The 19,657-nt window shown below is 45.2% G+C and overlaps 2 protein-coding genes across 2 annotated transcripts in view; one reads left to right on the forward strand and one right to left on the reverse strand.

The window, feature by feature from the left end:
* Positions 1-19,657, forward strand: part of TTC1 (tetratricopeptide repeat domain 1) — a 169,839-nt gene that overhangs the window by 122,394 nt on the left and 27,788 nt on the right. The window lies entirely within an intron of this gene.
* On the reverse strand, positions 1,526-18,378 carry RTBDN (retbindin). Its single transcript, XM_053376438.1, has 6 exons — positions 18,115-18,378; positions 9,205-9,379; positions 7,581-7,665; positions 7,180-7,308; positions 6,239-6,347; positions 1,526-2,844 (listed from the first exon to the last, which is right to left on the reverse strand). The coding sequence occupies exons 2-6, from the start codon at positions 9,368-9,370 to the stop codon at positions 2,542-2,544; spliced, it is 792 nt and encodes a 263-aa protein (XP_053232413.1). The 5' UTR covers positions 9,371-9,379; positions 18,115-18,378; the 3' UTR covers positions 1,526-2,541.

The raw sequence follows: 19,657 nt of genomic DNA on the forward strand, positions 1-19,657 counted from the left end.
GAAATCGTGCTCCGGCGGCGCGGCAGCAGGAGGAGGCCCCATTAGCGAAAGTGGTCCCTCAGGTTAAGAACAGTTTCAGGTTAAGAATGGACCTCTGGAACGAATTAAGTACTTAACCCGAGGTACCACTGTACTGTGGGAATTATATTTACCTACTTTCTGCATTGATGCAAAGATTACTGAGAGAATATGTGTGAGACATTTGGAATAATCAGAAGCATCATAACAAATGTAAAACTTTGCAGTTTCTGTTGCTTGACAGAGGGATGAAGCAGCCTCTGTGGAGGAGAGTCTTATTTCTTTTAGCAAATCCTTTTAACAAAGTTAGCTCTCTCTCTCTCTCAGCTGTGCCCCTTCTCTGGCTCTCATGCCCCTTCTCATTTCCTCATGCTGCTTTCTAGTCCACTCCAACTCCATCCATCTCTCTCTCCCATCTTCCTGCCTAATGTCGCTTGCTCTCTTAAGAAGAGCCTCTCCACTCTAGCAAGCCAATTTCCTTTTCCTTCAAGAGCTTCCTCAAGAAATGCTTCTTTACCAGTCTCTCTCTTGAACTAGCTCAGCATTACCTTACCTGCTTTTCCACTATCCGATCCTCATCTAACAGACTCCCCACCACACCTGTCCTTTGGACCAGGTCGCTTTTGCTTCAGCACTGTTTAACAGTGCTGGATGGTTGTTTGGAAAGCAGCACTCAATAAGGCTAATGGGTACTTTTATAATAAAATCCTGAACCAAGGAAGGGTTCAAATGAAACAGTGTCTAACAAGGTATCTTATTTCGGAGAAAACAAGCTAGCCGTCCTCACTGATCACAAGTATTGTCTTGCGATTTGGCAACTAACACCCATAATACCATATAAACTATACTCTAAACACAAACCAAACAAATAAATCAGGCAGCTTGAGCCACTGACAGAAAATTTCTGTCTAAGTGGGCTCTCTCCCTTTTCGTCCAAGTTCATTTTGCCATTCAGCCTGACGTGTCGAAAGCTAAGAAAGGGACTGTTCTTTGCAGAGATACCTACTCTGGGTGTCCCCCCCCCCCCAGATTCTTTCCACAAATACCGACCCACGCAAGTCGTTGTTGTTTAATTTCTCCACAAGTAATAGGTTTGAACCAATACATAGTGTGCAGTTTGCAACAAACATGGACAAGGGTGAACAAGCAAGAGCATGACAAGGCAGCTGATAAAGCAGTGCATGTTTGTGACACGAGATCTGTTTTGGACAGAAGGTGGACAATATTATAAAGGAAGTTTGCACATGGTAATACAGGGATTGATGTGGTGAAATTCAAGGAGTGCTGCATAAGATATGGAGGACACGGGTAAGAACCGGCTGGTGGTTTGAGCCCCCCCAGGGACGGCTGAGGGCTGGATTCCTGCACTGAATTCTGACTCCAGGGATCTTACTATTCTGTCCACTCACCCACTCAAGATGAGATGCTGTTTTCTTTTTTTGGTTCACAAACTACTTTTCTGCCTAGGAGAAACTAGTACATGGCACTGACCAGTTCAGACTGGAGGCTCTGTATATTTTTTAAAATGGATGTTTTAACCTTTTCCATGATACACACATTGAATTATTACAATGATAACCAATCTAAATCTAGCCACACCAGTGGCACAATCTCTTTCTCCTCCCCCTTCTGTGTTTGGTTGTATACAAATTTAAGCTAACTATGAAGCACTGGCCATTTTAATACTGCAGCAGCTACTGGTTTACAAAGATCTGCAGTTTCCTTGCTACAGAACTGTAGCCAGCCTTTTAACTCTCAGATCCTACTTCCTAGGTAGTGTTTTTTTCTGCTGCCTGTGTCAAGCGCAAACAGCGAAGGCTATTTCATTTTGGCTCAGTTCTACAGGCAAACATACCTAAAGCCTTATTATTAGTAGCTGGGGTTAATAGTAAGTGCAGAATGATCTCATTAACTTATTTATTCTTAGTCTATGCAACCTCTCACTCTCTCAGGCCAGAGCCTTTGAAAGACAGACATCGCTCCCTCCCCCATAGTGCTAGAGGAGACAGATTTGAGGACCACTGGGGGGGGGAATGGGTGTTTTAGTCACTGGAAGGGAAGGCAGGGTGTTGAGAGTGAAGAAACCATTGACTGCTCTCCAACCCTGCTGTTCTAGATGGTTGTGGGTTCAAGCCCCACGTTGGGCAAAATGATTCCTGCATTGCAGGGGGTTGGACTAGATGACCCTCGTGGTCCCTTCCAACACTACAATTCGATGATTCGATGTACAAGACGTGTGTAGGGGAAGCAGCGGCCACAGGCAGGCATACCGGGAGTAGAAGGTGGTGCTCTGGTGGGGTAAACTCTGCTTCTAGGGCATGGGGAATCAGAGTGCTCGGCTAAATTGCCACACCTGCTTCCTCTGCCACGGCCACACTCAGGTTGCACAGAGCTATACAGGATGGCAAGAAGCTGGTGACACGGGACATGAAGGATTTGCATAGATCACAAGCGATCCCCCCCAAGCCTCAGAAAATCACAGGGGAGGGGGTTATTTTCCCCTGGGAGGCTGGCTGTCTCCAATCAGAACCCGCTCCCACTACCCTCCACATCTTCCATGAAGACCGAGCGCTTCTGCATGTTTCTCCGCAGGCGATGGAGCAGGGGGTTGCCTGGGCAGGGCCCTCCAGGGCTGGTGCGGCCTCTTTCAATGCCTTCCTTGGTGGTGTCTGGCTCCTCAATGCTGTCGCTGTCTTCAAGACGCAAATAAGAGGCAGAGAAGGCTGAGTCGGAGGCCGTCAGCGTCAGGCACTCGCAAGGATCAGTGCTGGCTACGAAGGAATCATCCCAGATGGTTTCGCAGAGCTCTTTGCCATTCTTGTACATCTGAGGGGAAGAGAGAGGTGGGGAGCTGAGAATGTGAAGTGCTCTTGCTCTAAGCAGTCTCAGTGCAGAAATTAAGGTCTGAACAACACTCCATCATCATCATTATAATCCTCATCGTAATAATTTATTATTTATACCCTGCCCATCTGGCTGGGTTTCCCCAGCCACTCTGGGCAGCTCCCAACAGAACACCAATAACAATAATAAAAAGCAACAACATCAAACATTAAAAACTTCCCTAAACAGGGCTGCCTTCAGATGTCTTCTAAAAGTCAGATAGTTGTTTACTGTACAGTGGTACCTCGGGTTATGAACTTAATTCGTTCCAGAGGTCCATTCTTAACCCAAAACCATTCTTAACCTGAAGTGCACTTTCGCTAATGGGGCCTCCCGCTGCCGCCATGCCGCTGGCACACGATTTCCATTCTCATCCTGGGACAAAGTTCGCAACCCGAGGTAACTACTTCCGGGTTAGTGGAGTTTGTAACCCGAAGCGTTTGTAACCCGAGGTACCACTGTATTTCCTTGACATCTGAAGGGAGGGTGTTTCACAGGGTGGGTGCCACTACCGTGAAGGCCCTCTGTCTGGTTCGCTGCAGCTTAACTTCTTGCAGCGATGGAACCGCCATAAAGCCCTTGGAGCTGGACCTCAGTTTCCGGGCCGGACGATGGGGATGGAGACGCTCCTTCAGGTATACTGGGCCGAGGCAGAGGGATGTCAAGAGACTTTCAGCAGGGGTGGCTGTGTCTTTATGAGCAGAAGGGTAGAGTACCATCTAAAGAAACCAATCTGGGGTGAGGGCAGGGGAAGATCTACTAGAAAACCAATGAAGCTTAAGGGCCCTTCATCCCGGAGGGACCCCAGAAGCAACTTCAGTCCACATTGCTAAAACATTTTGGGTCTAGTAGACCCAATTTGAGTCACATGACTCAAATTGATTAGTTTTTTGTTGCCTATATTTCAACCATCCCACAAAGACATTATAAAGGTGTGGTGATCTGTTGTGGAACAACCCCATTGAAAAACAGAATACTGGTTACTCAGACCTCATTGCTGGTTGTAAAGGGGGGGGGGCCCAAATGTAAGTCCGCCACTGAGCAAGGGGATGGGTGGGAAGAGAAGAAGGAGCAGCACAATATGAAAGACAAATGCATTACCTTGTTTTGCTTTAGTTTTCCAAACTAATCTCTCACTCAGCAGACTCAAGATACCCAAAGTGGGTGAGAGACTGTTGTTGGAACTTCCAGCGCCCATGAACCCTGACCATTGGCCATGCTGGCTGGGGCTGGAGGAAGCCGAAGACAGACAACTTTTTGGGGGGCCTGCAGCAGAGTGAGTATCTTGATGACTTGAGCTGTGTCACCAGCACAGTCCCTCCCGCATGGGGTGAGAGGGACTTGCTTCATAGAATCCCGGCTGCTTGTTAGCTCCTGCCTCTCCCAAAAGACCAACACAATAGCTACCACATGGCAGAAAGGCAGACTAACTGGGCCTGCTGCTTGCTTATGCCATTTGATGTGGCTTGATTTCTAAACAAGAACTTCGTCAGGATATCATGCTCAGGGCCTTGCACACCATTCCCCCTATCCTTTGATGCTTTGAGATAATGGTTGATATTTTTCTGTGGGGATACCATTGTGTTCTGCGCATGATTAGTGAAATATACTCAGAGTCGAGTGTGGATTTCATGCTCTTTATTCAGCTCAGAGTAGTGAGGAATGGAAGTTCCCCCAAAATGTCTGCTTTATATACATTATTTACACAATGGGTCCCATGTGATTGGCTAATTCTGGGATTCTCCTGTAGGCCAATCAGGTTGCGGATTCACTTCCACCCGGAGTTGGATTGGGTGGCTCCTGCTGACCAATCAGACTGCTGCATTCTGGATCCTATTTTTCTAGGACCAATCAGACTGCTGCATTTTGGATCCTATTCAACTCAGTACATAACAATTAGATGCACTATTTTGCTTTCTAAAATACAGTAAAAAAAACTCAGTTTGGGGAGAGAGTGGGTCTCAAATGACAGCTCCACCAATTCAAAAGGGCAGCAGCCACCACACATTACTAGCAATCCTGTCTGTCATCTTTGTTGGGCAAACACTGCAGGGGAAGAAGGGACGAGCTGTATGGTGCTGACGTTATTACACTGTCAGTCATATACTGCCCATTTCTTCTGACAGGCATCCTGCCAAGCTGTTGCTCTCTGCCTGCCTGCAAATGACTGGTTCAAATGACTGTCTCAGTGCAAGCCGACCAGCAGTCAGCAGGAATTAGCTTCACCTCCAGTGGAAAGGCTGAAACATGTCATGTAGAGTTAGATAATATGAGGGGTTTCAATTTCTGCCGACCTTCGGGGTAATGTAGCACCTGCCTTTTGAACTGCAGCTGGGATTTTGTGTGTGTGTGTGTGGTTTTTTAAAGCAAGACACAGAAGAGGCTTCATTGACCAAGATCGCCCCTTGGGTGCCCTGTACATCCAAGGAAAACCTTGGAGATGTTTCTGTTTTGTTAAACCTTGGAGATGTTGGAGCATTTACTATCGGATTGACCTTAAGACATTTGAAGTCTCTGGCCTCTTGCTAACATTGAGAGTACAAACAATTCCCTCCTCCAACAATTAGGCTTTTAGTCCTCATGATGAGAGATAAAGTTGGGTATTTGGGAAGCACTGTGCTCTCTTGATGTCTGTCACCTGGTTTTAAGAGATGGGAGGAAACCCCTTGCCTATTCAGCTAAGCTTGTGGGAAACAATTCCTCATTGTGTAACTGGCAATACAGAGGCAGCTACAAAGAAATATTAAAACCACTGATCTCTCCGGGCATTTTCTTTGTCTTTGACTTGCAGTTTCTGACAGAGAATGCTGGTGGCACAACAGTTTTAAAAAATGCCAAAGAGCATATTATGCCAGCATTTTTACTCATGGCTCCAAAAATAGTTCTGAAAATGTCCCAGCCTAACATCAATTCAGATTACCATCCCTCTGTGGAACAGTGGTCCTTGAAAAGATGAACCATGAGTGAGTAGTCACATAAGTTAGGACTATTTGTTTTAAGAGAAGAATACAAACCCCAACAACTTCCACCTAAAGTTGGAGGCACATTCACTTTTAAGCTTTTCCCCCTTGAAGAGTGGGAACCTTATTCTAAAAAGGCATCACAAGTTGAAATAAAGACCTTAAGTTGTTGACAAAGCCCTTTCACATAATTTATGTGATTTCAGGAATACTGAAAGACTTGGCTTGGTTTGTGCTAAAGCTGAGGCCTCCTAGGAATGGTGTAATTCCTCTTTCTCCTCCAATAACTGCTTTTCCCAAACATGACTCAGTACAGGCATCTCTTCATGACTCATGTGATTTCTGGGGCTGAGGGCTGCATCCATCTGGGGGCTTACCTGGCCATACGACAGGCAGTCCTGGCTGCAGTTGTTTCCCTCAGGGCCCCAATGCCAGTCAGTGAGCCAGTTGCGAGCACACGTCAGGTCTTCCTTGCAAGCGTCATACCTGAGGTGATAAGAAGGTGTGGCAATAAGGAAAGCAGTTGAACTTCAATTGTTATTATATCAGACCATTTTTATTATATCAGACCAGACCTTTTATTTCTGTTATATCAGACCTCCAAGGAGCTCAAGTTGGTGCACAAGGTCCACACACCATTTTGATCCTTACGACAGACAACCCTGTGAGGTATATTAGGCTGAATAACAATCCCCAGCTCAAAGTCACTCTGTTAGTTTCATGACTAAGTTTTATGGAGATATGAACCCAAGTTTCTCTATCTTTTTCAGTCCCAATGGAGGGTCAATACTCACTAAGCACTTCCTCCTTTTCCCCACCTTTACCCAATTCAACATTTTTTGCCAATAGAATTACATACATTTATTTCCACCAGTCCACTGCCTGAGGCCCCAAAAATGGAAGTATGTTTGTGTTGGGTGGAGATGCCCTTTAAAAAGCTTATGGATTTCCCTCGATATCCAGGTTAGCTCCTGCACTTGACTCTGCTTCCCCACATCCAGCTGATTTATTCCAAAATTGAACTGGGTGTGCCAAAAGCGAGATGCAGGTGTCATAGATACAGTGTCCCCGAGCTTGTTGAATTTCTGTGGGGAAATGACTTATAAAGGGCCTTTTAAGTGCAAAACAACAACAACCCGGTATGCCTTTCACTGCTTGTCTGTCTTAAAATGTCAGGGCATTTCATTTAAACAGGACACCAGCAATGTGATGACATTCTCCTCTTCTGCTATCTCCAGGAGACGATGCTCTTTCCCTGTTTCTTCATCTCCTACAGGGTCCCCTCCTTCCCCAGTTGGGACAAGGAGACTTCACTCACCATTGGTCACAGAAACTCTGGCAGAGGGGCACAGCCAGCACAGCTGTGGGGCGCTGAGGATGAGGCCACTGGGCAGTGATGGGGGAGCAACGGTAAAAACATTCCAGCTGCTGTAGATAGCCCTCACACCTGCACAGGAGAAAGAAGCACTAGGGCATAAAGATGGCAGAGCAGGCCTAAAATGGCAGGCAAAGGGCTACCCACAGGGGAGGGATTAATAAAAAAAATGTGAAGAAAGGTCATGCCAAGGAGCAGATCTTCCCCATCCCAGTTGTCTGGTAACTTCCAAGACTAGTTTTAGCAGTAACTCCCACCTCTTAGTAGGCCCAGCTTGTAGGAAAGGAAACACACACACACACACACACACGACTGGAGTAGGCATGGCTGCCTCTCTGTCTGACCTGCTGCTAAGGCTCCCACAGCGGTTCCAGTAGATGTCATTGGCTTTGGAAAGGTCCTGGGTGACCTCCGGTGAGCAACAGGCATCTGTGGGAAAAGAATCCTTCTGTCAGCAGCCCCTTTCCTTTGTTATTCCGGCAACCCTGCATGTTGCAGTCTGATGTTGCAACAGCTGCAGGTATTGCCTAATAAGCTGGAAGTATGCAAATTGCCACCAATTACCATGTGATGAGCCAATGCATACATAAATTCCCTAGCAGGTATTCTGGGCATGATAAGAACCCTACACTCCTATACCCATGTCCCATTCCCCACCCGCTCCCTACAGTCTCTGTGGCCTCTGTGTACAACCCTCCAAAGTTTCCCCCAGGCACCAGGGGTTGCCTCTGCTGAGTTCCTTTGCACCCTGTGCATAGCAGTGCATGCTACTCGCACACGTTAAATTTTGATCAGCCAGGGCTATGAGATCATTGCAGCCTCAAAATGAAATACAGTACATATTATTCTCACTAGCCTTCCTCTTTTCTTGAAAAACAACCGAGGCTGAAAATGTACAAGAAAGATCTGTTAACTTTTAAAAAGTGAATCTTTTGATCTGTTTGTCTGGAGCATTGCCCTCCTGAGATACGGTCCTGAACCAAGAGAAAGTCCAGGTCCTGGACTCTGAAGTGAAAGATTTGAGGAACATGAAGTTGAAGGGCCATCATATGGCTCTTTTGCTCAGCAGAGTCATGTGTAAGTTCTGCCCGGTAACAGAATTCCCAAGATTTCTGAGGTAAAAAATTGATGGTCCATATCAAATGTGTTTGCATGGACATTTTTGTTATATAGTAAAATAATCATACAACATTGATTTCCTTGAACATAGTTAGCTGGGGGCTGCTATTTCAGCTTTCTTCGTGTATTTTTGTGATTGATCGATAGCACTGTATTATGCAAAACATGACCTTATTAGTACAAGACAAAATATCAAGCTGGTAAATTCCTATACTAAATTAAAGCAAGACCACCCTTTATCGGACAATATAAAGGTTAACTCAATTTCCCTTGTCTGAGATTGTGTGTTTTTTAAAAGAAAAATAAAACAATCCCATGTGGAATAAAATGCCACTGAATCAATGGGTCAAACTTTCCCATTACATGTTTAGATGCAGCTATTAGTATAGGTCTAGGGGCAAGGCTAAGTAGACCACTCATTCACTGTTAGAGGAAGTGGTGGCACTGTGTCAGGTGTGGGGAAGCCCAGGCCCTCTAGATGCTGCTGGACTTCATCTCCCAGCTTCCCTGACCATTGGCCATGCTGGCAGAGGCTGATGGGAGCTGGAGTCCAATAACATCTGGAGGCCTACAGGTTAGCGTCCAGAATATAGGGCAGAGATAAGTATTACCAGCTTCTAGACAACTCTTCTATGCCAATTCTTGTTAAAGGTACTGGTCTACTTTGCATCTGATCATCTCATTTATTTCATCAACCACCATAAGGAGGTTTGCTCATCTCTCCTCAAACCTGTGGGGAAATGCTGAGAGGAACCTTGGCTTCAGAGTTCCACTTCCTGCTTGCCCAAAGCTCTTCAAGCCTTGTAGCTTCTCCTTCCTGCTGCCTTCGTGCCCTTAACCAATACTCACTTTCTGCGTAGATCTGGCAAATGCCAAGCTGTCCTTCTGGGCTTGGGCTGGCTTTGTGTTTTCCTCCAGGCAAGCAGCGAACCTCCATGCCTGTAGCACTGGTCCATGACACGACCAGTGCCCAAGCTATACCCATTATCCAGACAGTGCCACCACCGCTGCTCATTTTGACTACCTGAAAAAAGAGGAAGGGAAAGGATTACTAAATCAGTTTGGATTGCATAGCTTCACTGCCGCCTTGAAGCATGCCAGTTAGATTACACAAAATGGACTCCCACCTAGTCCTAGCTCCCCTCTCCCCAGTGTGTTCCTATGCACAGCATGCTTTCATCTCTGTTCCACTCCAACAATGTCCTTATTTCCCCCCCTGTCTGCTTTGATAATCCACTGTAGAGTTGGACCATTCCCTTTGTTCATTGTTTGACTCGAGTGAGGGGAAAATGTCCAGCAACTGCTCTTATCTCCCCATCACCACAGGTAATTCAAGGCAAACCAGCTGCAGGCAGCTCTTCCAACACCTCGGTTTAGGGCCAACTCTAGCCTGAGAAACACAAGCAGCTCCTACGCTCCCTGATTAAACTTAGGGCTTCATTCATGAAACCAGTGCTATTTTTCTAGAAAAAGAGGTGTGGGAACTCACCATGAACGCCTCCTTTGTTCTCTTATAATGCAATGGTGCCCACCTGAGAGGTGCTGGAACTGAGTTCCGGCGAGTTCCGGCTGAAACATCCCCCCTCCACATGAAACAGGAATTGATTGATCCATATCAATCATGTAACAATTTGCAAATCTGTATACCAATCTTCCTATTTATAACCAAGAAGAGTACCGGGGGGGGGGGAGTTAGAATGCACCTGCAGACAGGTAAGATTTGTATTACAAGGGTGTCAAAAGTTCTCAGCCAGCCTTTCTCAGTGGCTCAGTCTGCAGCAATTAGTAGATGACAAATCTCCATATTTAATTGCTACACACCAAGCCCGTATTTAAGAACCAAGCCTCACAGGAATGTCATGTGTTTAAACAAGCATAAACTGGCCACTTTGAGGGTATGTTCACATTACCACTGACTCCTGCCCCTAGTTTCCCGAAGCTGTTTTCACATGACGATAGCCACAATCCATATCGATCCTGTAGTTGCTTCACAAACACTGCCGTTTGATACCTTTTCCTCAAACGAACTTTAATCCAAGTAGAAAATGGTAAGCAGTAATGAGAATATACCCTAACAGCCATCACAAATGTGCAGTTGAATTTCACGAATTGGAGTTTCCTGGGGAGTTGCAGGGGCAGGGAAACCAACAAGGCCATGTGTGCTGGGTTAAGACATCTCCATTCCCTTTTGGAGGTGAGCAGAACTGTGTAAATGCAGCTGGGAAATTCAGGAGGGGGTGACCTTGCTGCATTTTAAGCTGCTAATGTGAATATACTGTTAGTTTGGAGAAAAAGCAGCCTTGGGGCCCTGATCCAGGATATTATTCCAATCAGGATATGGTCCCTCCATTCACCCGGTGCTATACCAGCTGCACTGGCCCCTGGTGGAGTACAGGATCAGGTTTAAGGTGCTGGTTTTAACCTTTAAAGCCCTATACGGCCTAGGACCCTCGTACCTATGGGACTGAACTTACGATCTTCAAACAAAAACATATTGGAGGTCCCAGGCCACAGAGAGGTTAGGCTGGCCTCAACCAGAGCCAGGGCTTTTTCGGCTGTGGCTCTGATCTGGTGGAACGCTCTGCCACAAGAGACTGGGGCCCTGCGGGACTTGACATCTTTCCGCATGGTCTGCAAGACAGAGCTGTTCCACCAGGCCTTTGGTCAGGGCACAGCCTGACTCCCTCCTTTGGCAATCTTCACAGAACTCTAGCCCAATGGTTGCCATCAATTTGATTTGAATTAATTTTATAATGAAATTATTTTAGAATGTTGTATTATTTTATTGTTGTTAGCCGCCCTGAGCCTGGCTTCGGCTGGGGAGGGCGGGATATAAATAAATTATTATTATTATTATTATTATTATTATTATTATTATTATTATTATTATTATTGTGTGTGTGTGTGTGTGTGTGTGTGTGTGCACGCGCACGCACGCACATGCACAAAAACCCAAGCCCTCTTGACTCATTTTCAGCAGAAAAGCGCTAGGAGGCCCCAACCTGGATCAGAGACCGCATTCCAGATCAGGACTCCACAGTTGCTTTTTTCTTCAGAATGAGAGTGGGCAACCCTAGCTTTTCACATGACATCTCTTGCACTTTGGCTATTCCACCTCCTCCAGAATGCACTGGACCTTTCCATTCCCATGAAGGATCCTGTGCAGCTCAGAAGCTTGAATGCTCCTACACCAGCAAGAACAAAAAGGTCATTAGCAGCTCAGCAGAGAGAGAGAGAGAGAGAGAGAGAGAGAGAGAGAGAGAAGGTTGGAAAGAACTAGGGTAACTCAATAAGCTTGGCACTAATTGTGAGCATCAGTGAGGCTTGGCTACCCTACATCACCACTGTGGAACCAGCTTGGCTGGCTGCCTGGAACTGGTACAGTAATCTAGACAAAGGGTAGGTGGGTAGATAAGTGTATGGAAGCTTATAGAAGCTTATAGAAGCTAGGTCAGATTGCTTTATAGGGTAGTCCAGCTTTACCCCATCTGGTGTCCTACAGTTGATGTTGGACGACAATCCCCATCATCTCTGTCCATTGACCATGCTGGCTGGGGATTATGGGAGTTGGAGTCCAAAAAAACATCTGGAGGTTACCAGGTTGGGGGAAGGCTGTATTACAGACTAAGAAAAAGTGAAGGGATTGAAAGGAAGATGCTTTAATGGTTGGTAGAATGAGCACATCAGTCCTGGCTTCTAACTCCCTGCATAGTCTGGGGTGGGTGGGTGGGTGTGTATTTAGTAAGCTGGCCAGAGTTGCTGGGGCAACCCAGCCAGATGTGCGGGGTATAAATAAAAAGTTGTTGTTGTTGTTGTCCTTCAGATTTGGCTTCAAAAACAAACCTTCCAGACCCCTCCCTCAAATCTCTCTCGTGCTTCCTACAGTCCCAGCATTGTAGCCACTAAGAGGGGGGTTTAATCCCCTCTAAACAATAAGAATGGAGGACCTTATTTTTTATTGTAAATTGGGGGTGCAAAGAATCCCGGCAGTGCAAGGGAAGATATTGGATTTCTATTAGAGAAGGAAATGCTGGAGAGTGAAATACGTTTGATCCAGGCACACGGCTGCCTTCACTGCTGTGCCTTTGAGCAAAATGTACCAGAGGGCAAAATCTCACCACAGAAAGTACTTTCAGGACAAGGTGACACCCCTCCTTTTCCTTTGCTGTGTCTAATTTCAGTGATGCGGCCTCATTTGCAACAATATGAAGCAAGATGCAGGACTAAATCGTCTGGTCCCTTGAGGAGGGAGTCACCTTGGGTCCTGGGAGGCAGGTAGCCAAGTGAAATTTGACAGCAGACCTTCCTCTCAAAATCAATTTGGGACCAATCAATGGAGCTATGCTCCTTAATGCCTCTAGTCTGGGACAGGTAAAGTCTTCCCTCATGCATGTTGCAGGTTTCTGAGGGGTGGGGAAATTACATTTATATAGAAGGGTAAAGAGAAATGGCCCAGTCGTTATGTAACATGGTCTCTAGGACTAAATTCACTTTATTCTCTCAGGCTTGTAAGCCGAATCCAATATCAAATCTTAGTTATCACCCAATATTCTTCAAACTCATATGATTTTGCTTTGCTCTGCAGTTTTACTTAACATTTTTGGTTTTTAAAATGTTTATATTTAGTTAGTTAGCTAGTTAGTTTCAAAAACTCACAGTAATGCAAAACAAATAATAAGGAATATTAATAAGTAAACAAAATGAACACAGAACTCCACTCTCCAGGTAAGTGTCTTTTTTGTATCTTCTTCTGCACAAAACGGTCAAGTGAATCAATGTTCCCGTTTTATGTTATCCTAACAGGCCTGTCCAAATAGCTGGAGGCTGCAGGGTGTATTGTCTTCTCCTTGCTTGCAGATCAGATAAACCGTTGCCCCAGTTCACACAGTCAACATTTCCCCCAACAGAGTGGCTCCATCAGTGTAGTCTCACCTGTGTCCAAATGTGGGGAGCACGTGTGCAATTTTTCCATTTTCTTTTTTAAGGGGGAGAATTCCTGACATGCAAAGGTCATATTCCCAGAAAAAACTAGTCAAAACAGTGTTGCATTAAACTCTGCACATATTCCTTCAAGCCCCTAAGGCAAGGATTGCCCTCCGGATAATGTTGGACTACAACTCCCATCATCCCTGACTGTTGGCCATGCTGGCTAGAACTGATAGGAATTAGAGTCCAACATTATCTAGAGGGTAACACATACCCCGTCCTTGCCCTAAAAGACCCCCACAAAGTGCCAATCAAGCAGAATTTAAAATCTTGTTCATCTGGAAAAGTTCATCTGTAGTTCTAATAAGAAAACATTTCACTCAGATTTCAGCCGGAACTCATTGGAACCGAGTTAATGTTATTTTGCGGTGGCAAAATAAAAGAAGCTACGTATACTCCTTAGTGCTACACTACAAAGGCTAATTAGTGTTAAAGAAGCATTTCGGATCAGCTGGAAGCAGATCCGCCTCAGGGTTCCACACAGCACTCATAATCGAGCACCATATCACCCCTCATCCTGCAATGCCCATTCCCATAACAAAGGCGAAAGTGGGCAGTGTGTCACTGCACCAACCATTGGAAAAATCAAGCAAAAATTGAACAAGAAAGTGTGAACATTTTCTCAATACTGTGTTTTAAGTTTTATTAGTGCACTTGCACTTTAGCACAAAAAAAGACGCTTTTAAAAAATTGAAGAAAAACTCAAATGCAAGCTGTGGAAAAGGAATGGGAGGAAGAAATTGTATTGCAAAATATGAAACGGTGGCAGATTAATTAAATCTGTTTAAGCAAAAAACACCACTGATAAGCTGTTTGGCAGGGATGGGAGAGGAGTGTGGGAGGAGGACAAATCACATTATCTGTTCTCTTTCCCAAGCAGATAACTGTGGAATGTTAACTTTTGCAAAAGTGCTCTGTGGGGGCAAGACTAGTAATGGTGGTGGTTCTGCTGGGTATGCAAGGCAAGTAACATAGGAAGGTTTCACCAGCTGTCTCATCACTGACTGCTGTTTCCACAAGGTTCATCCATAATATCTTACACCGTAATATCTTGCAAGTTCACATTTGAAAGTCGGGAGCTGAAATTGCATTGGAATTTGTTAGGAATGGGCTGCACCTGGGGGGGGGGCACAATAACACAGAGAAGATGGGAGAAATCCTGGAACACAACAGTCTGGCAGCAATGTCATCTGGATTCTGTGTAATAACTATGAAAATAAGTGATGTTAATTTCAGAGGAAATGCTTTAGTATGGAACCACCTCAGATGAACTTGGTAGCTTCAAAGACAGCTTTGCTCATTCCTTGCAGATTGTATTTATAGTGCCCATTCATCTCCAAGCTCAGAGCCTGCCCGATGAGCCTCGCTCCGTAAAATATAAATTAACAACACCTAGATCCTGAACCTGAGACTCCAATACTTTGGCCACCTCATGAGAAGAGAAGACTCCCTGGAAAAGAGCCTGATGTTGGGAAAGATTGAGGGCACAAGGAGAAGGGGACGACAGAGGACGAGATGGTTGGATAGTGTTCTCGAAGCTACCAGTATGAGTTTGACCAAACTGTGGGAGGCAGTGGAAGACAGAAGTGCCTGGCGTGCTCTGGTCCATGGGGTCACGAAGAGTTGGACACGACTAAACGACTAAACAACAACAACAAATAATGTGCAATATTTATTTTGTTTAGCAGGTCATCAATTTGAAGGTAGTTATTTCAAGTCTATGTCAACATTGTATCCATTGGCCCAAAGTCTCTGCCTTTCTCAAGCTCCGTTCTAGAAACCCCAGCCCAATTTTGATCCTGAACACTTAGTGAATCCTTCAGCATAAAGGTCTTATCCGGTGTTAATTGACTGACATTGAACGGTGACTTTCAGATGGCCTCACTCTGTTTTATCCTTGTGATTCTCTGGCTAGCTGCCTGGAAAATACTGGTGGCCTCAATCCCAGCAGATTAGGGACAGGCCCCAAAGAAAGTAGGTTCCTGTCCTTCCCTCCCTGCCGTAATTAGTACTAGTCTGTAGAGCAGAAGAATGCAACTGCTATGTATAAAATCACCCAGTACACACATCTCAAGAATAATAGCATGAGACTCTTAGTTGGTGGTGCTGATAACGCCAGAGTTGCAGGTTTGACCCCCATATGGGACAGTTGCATATTCCTGCATTGCAGAAGGTTGGTCTAGACAGGGCCAGATTGTGGTTTGATGAGGCCCTAAGCTACTGAAGGTAATCTCCAACTGTCCTTTGTCAACAACAAATTGTCGCTGGTTTTTGTGTTGAATATATGCTATATGGAAATTTATGGACCTAAAGCCATTTGCACATAACAAAATATGTATTTTATCAAAGTAATTGTTGAATTTATCTTATATATTGGAAATGTACATCCAGTTGTTGTTGTTTTTTACATTTTTGGGGCCCCCCAAGAGAGTGGAGCCCTAAGCTATAGCTTGTTTAGCTTATACGTAAATCCGGCTCTAGGTCTAGATGATCCTCAGGGTCCCTTCCAACTCTACAATCCTATGAGTCTAAAATTCTTCTCTTTATGGAGTGTACTGGGAACAAATTACCACTAGCCTTTTACAAAAGAAAACAAAATTAACTGGACCTCAGTGAGTTCTATCCACAGCTTTGGAAAGGAGAAGACAGGGCTCAACTTCAGCTGAGACTCAACTCCAGAACCCACTTTTAGTATCAGAATACAGCCCTGGCTTTCCTGCATATTGGGTAACCAGAATCATTCCATAAATATTTAGGATTATGGGGCAGGCTTTCAGACTTGACTCTCAACTGCCTTCATCCCAGCATAAAACCCAGTATTTTTTTAAGGGTATGGTGTTTTATTCTCACTCAAGACAGCTTCACATGTGTATACTCAGTCACAAAAATGTGACTGCAGTACATACCCTTTCAAATTGTATGCATCAATGCATCAGGAAACCACAGCTCTATTCCTATATATGTACTGGTAAATATTCGTGTGTGGTACATAGAAAATAACTCAAAGGGACATACTTCTGTGTAGACAAATAATGGCTTGCCCTGTGAGTGAACCAACTGTTTGTAAGAATATGTGAATATGCAGAATGAATTAAGAACTCAATGCTACTTGAAAAAGCTTGCACACTACTGACATGATCAGAAGTTGATCCAATAAAATGAAATTGTGCTGATTTTAACAGAAAGCAAGATGTGCCACAAAGAAAATTCCACAATCCATATTAGGGCAATGCCTTTATTAGGTCAACCAAGGTATGGCAGAATAGTATGCAAACTCTTGAATTCTCCAGAACTCCTAATCAGGCTTGATGATAAATACAGAAGGGAGTGAAAAATGACTGGTGGAGAAGAAGCCATGGATTTGCATCTAGCTTAAGACACTTCACCCACAGCCATTTCTTCTCCCTCTTCCCCTCATTTGCTTTGCTTACCATCTTCTAGCCTGATGAGAAATTCTGCAGAACTTGAAAGTTTGCACACTATTTTCTGGCATTTTGGTTGGCCAAATAAAGGTACTGCCCAAATATGGATTGCAGAATTGTTACTCTTATTCTTTGCAACTAAAAACAGTGAGACACCTGTCCATCTGTATCTTGTGATTATGCTGTTCAATGAAATGGTTCAAATAATGAGCACATTCCAAGAGTCTGTCTTCAAGTGGCTAGGTATCAGAGTGACAGCAGGCACCCAGTGTGTTGAAGGAGGGGCCAGGTCACCAAAGAGTTACGTAATTTTTAAGTATGCCCCAACCCCTCCAGAACCGCTCTTCTCAATTCACATCATTGCAGAAGCATCCTCTTTTATCCAACCCTAGTGTATTTCCACAAGAGCAAAAGAGGAGAGTTTTGAGGGGTAAAGCTAATACAAAGCTAGGCTTAAAAAGGTGCAGACCTCAATTTACAATAGCATGGGTTTTTTGTTTTTTTTAAATCAATTAATTGGTTGATCAAGAGGTGTATACTCAGTTAAGCTAATCAATTCACTAAAAGCTGCAGATACAATTAATAGTTGAATCCCGCTTTAGTAGTACTCTATATGCCAAATGATGAAACTACTGCACAACAGCATTCACACGTTACAAATACTAGCGAATCTCTTTCTGTGTGTGTTTTCCTACTGAAGGACTATTACACCCATGAGTACCCCTCCTAACCTTGGCTACAATTACCATAAAGGAAAACCGTGGACTCTGCGACGCCGTTCTTTCCCCCAGTCCCGCTACCCAAAATGCGAACAAGTTGAACCGGAGCTCGGTAGAGTTAAAAACAAGACGCCTGGTACGCAACGACGAAAAGCAAAAACAAGAGCTTCTCGTGTTCTGTTCTGAAACCCTGAAATCCCTCACGTCTCCTGAGGCTAACAGAGGTAATATCCCGTCCTTCTAATCCGGAATAATAACCACGGAAGAAGATGCATCCGTTTCCATCCTCACAACCCCCAAACACCAATTAACCCTCTCCCCTCCGCCGCGTTGCAATCACAAGCAGTATTAAAGGCGCGGGAGTGAAATCAATTTAATTCACCCGGATTGCAAGGGGAGTATAAGGCTGAAGCGCGTCGGGAGGTTCCTTACTCCGAGACAGAAGCGATTCTTTATTGCCCCGAGGTGTCCCGAGGCGCCCACCCACGATCGCCTTGTTTTGTCTGCAAGAAGACGCGTGGCCGGGGCCACTGCCTCTGACCCGCTTTTCACCCCGCGCCTCCGAGCATCCCGCCTGCAGACAGGCTGCAGCCGCAGCAACATTGCTGTGCACGGCCGGGGAAGACGCCTACCTGCAAGCGGCGAGGCTGCAGTCGGCAGAGGCGTTGCAGGACGAGGGCTGTCCGGATCGGCTAGTCTGGCGGCTTAAGGCAAGCGTGCCCCGATCCCGGATTGGGAGGACTCTGGGGCGAGCTGGCGGCGCAGTCGCTGTCTCCACCACGCGCTGCTCCGGAGGAATGGAGCTGAGGAGTCGCTGCCTCCTCTTGCCGCTGCTGCAGCAAATAACGCGCGTCCTCTCGCTCGCTCTCTTCCCCCACCCCTCCCCAAGGTGCGCAGGACGCCAGCCAGCCAGCCGTCGGGTCTGCTGGGGGGGGGGGGGAAGCGGGACCGCCCAGAGGGAGATGCGGGAGGAGAGCGGGGCCAGCCGGGCAAGGGGGTCGCCTGATCTCCCGGCCACTGCTGCAGAGGCTTAGGTCGCATTTGCAGCGCATCAGAGGAAGGTGCAAGGCGCTGTACGGGGAAAGCAACCGGCAGTCTAGCCACACTGAGCGGCTAGGCACGGGGCAGGGCAAACTGATGGTGACTTTCCCCGTGAAATATTTAGAAGACCCACAGTCCGTGCCTTCTCCCCAACAGGCTCACAAACAGGCCAGGGAAGAGATAACGGGTCCTTGTGATTTGCTTCCAGCTTCCGCTTAAGAGCGGTATACTATTCCTGAATACAGAGGCTCAGTTTAGAGACTGAGAGCTGCGTTCCATAAATTTGTCGAATTCTGTTTTGTTTTTTTAATTCATGGTGGTCATCAGAACATGTCCTGGAAATGCGTTCCACATGAGTGCTAATTATGTAGCGTGGAAGTATTTCAGGTTCCCATTCATCTGTATTTACTGCCATTCAGTTCCACTGGATTACTGGAGAGAGAAGAAGGAAGGAAGGAAGGGCTGTGCTACTCTACAAGACACTCCTCTTCACAGTGGACTGCGTTTTTCTCAGCTTTGGGACATAAATTAAGTTGTTATTGGAAAGTGAGAAATGCATGAAAGTGGGTCAAAGTAGCCACACTGGTTATCTCCTTTAGAAGTCATGAGTGTGAAGAAAATTAATATGAGAAGTAAGTGGATAACATATAGTCAACTGCTATTTAAAGAAGGAGGAAAATGGAAAATGAAACCATATGAGCAGGTTAAAGAATATGTTTATGATTGGTTGCATTATTTCCAAATAAATGAAATGTTTAGGAAAGACAGTAAGGAACATGGCTATGCGGACAAGGATTCTAAATTTCAGATTGAAATTACAGATAATGACGGTAAAATTTTATCCAAAATGTACAAGTTGTTGTTAGAATGGAATTTAAAGGATGAAGAAGTTAAGTCGGTAATGATTCACTGGGCCAGAGATGTGGGTTATAACATACAATTTGAGGTCTGGGAAAAACTATGGAAGGAAGGTTTAAAGTTTACTGCATGTATGACGTTAAAAGAAAATGTTATGAAAATATTTTACAGATGGTATATGACACCCGTAAAATTAGCAAAAATGTATAAGACATGTAATAAGTGTTGGAAGTGTAAAGATAAAGAGGGTACTTTTTATCATATGTGGTGGGAATG

This window comes from Podarcis raffonei, chromosome 2 (assembly GCF_027172205.1).
Source record: "Podarcis raffonei isolate rPodRaf1 chromosome 2, rPodRaf1.pri, whole genome shotgun sequence".
Lineage (NCBI taxonomy): Eukaryota > Metazoa > Chordata > Lepidosauria > Squamata > Lacertidae > Podarcis > Podarcis raffonei.

Coding starts and splice junctions, on each gene's coding strand:
- RTBDN (XM_053376438.1), bottom strand. CDS start 9,370: ATGAGCAGCGGTGGTGGCACTGTCTGGATAATGGGTATAGCTTGGGCA. Junction 7,666..9,204: donor TTGCCAGATCTACGCAGAAA/GTGAGTATTGGT, acceptor CTTTTCCCACAG/ATGCCTGTTGCTCACCGGAG. Junction 7,309..7,580: donor TGTGGGAGCCTTAGCAGCAG/GTCAGACAGAGA, acceptor TCTCCTGTGCAG/GTGTGAGGGCTATCTACAGC.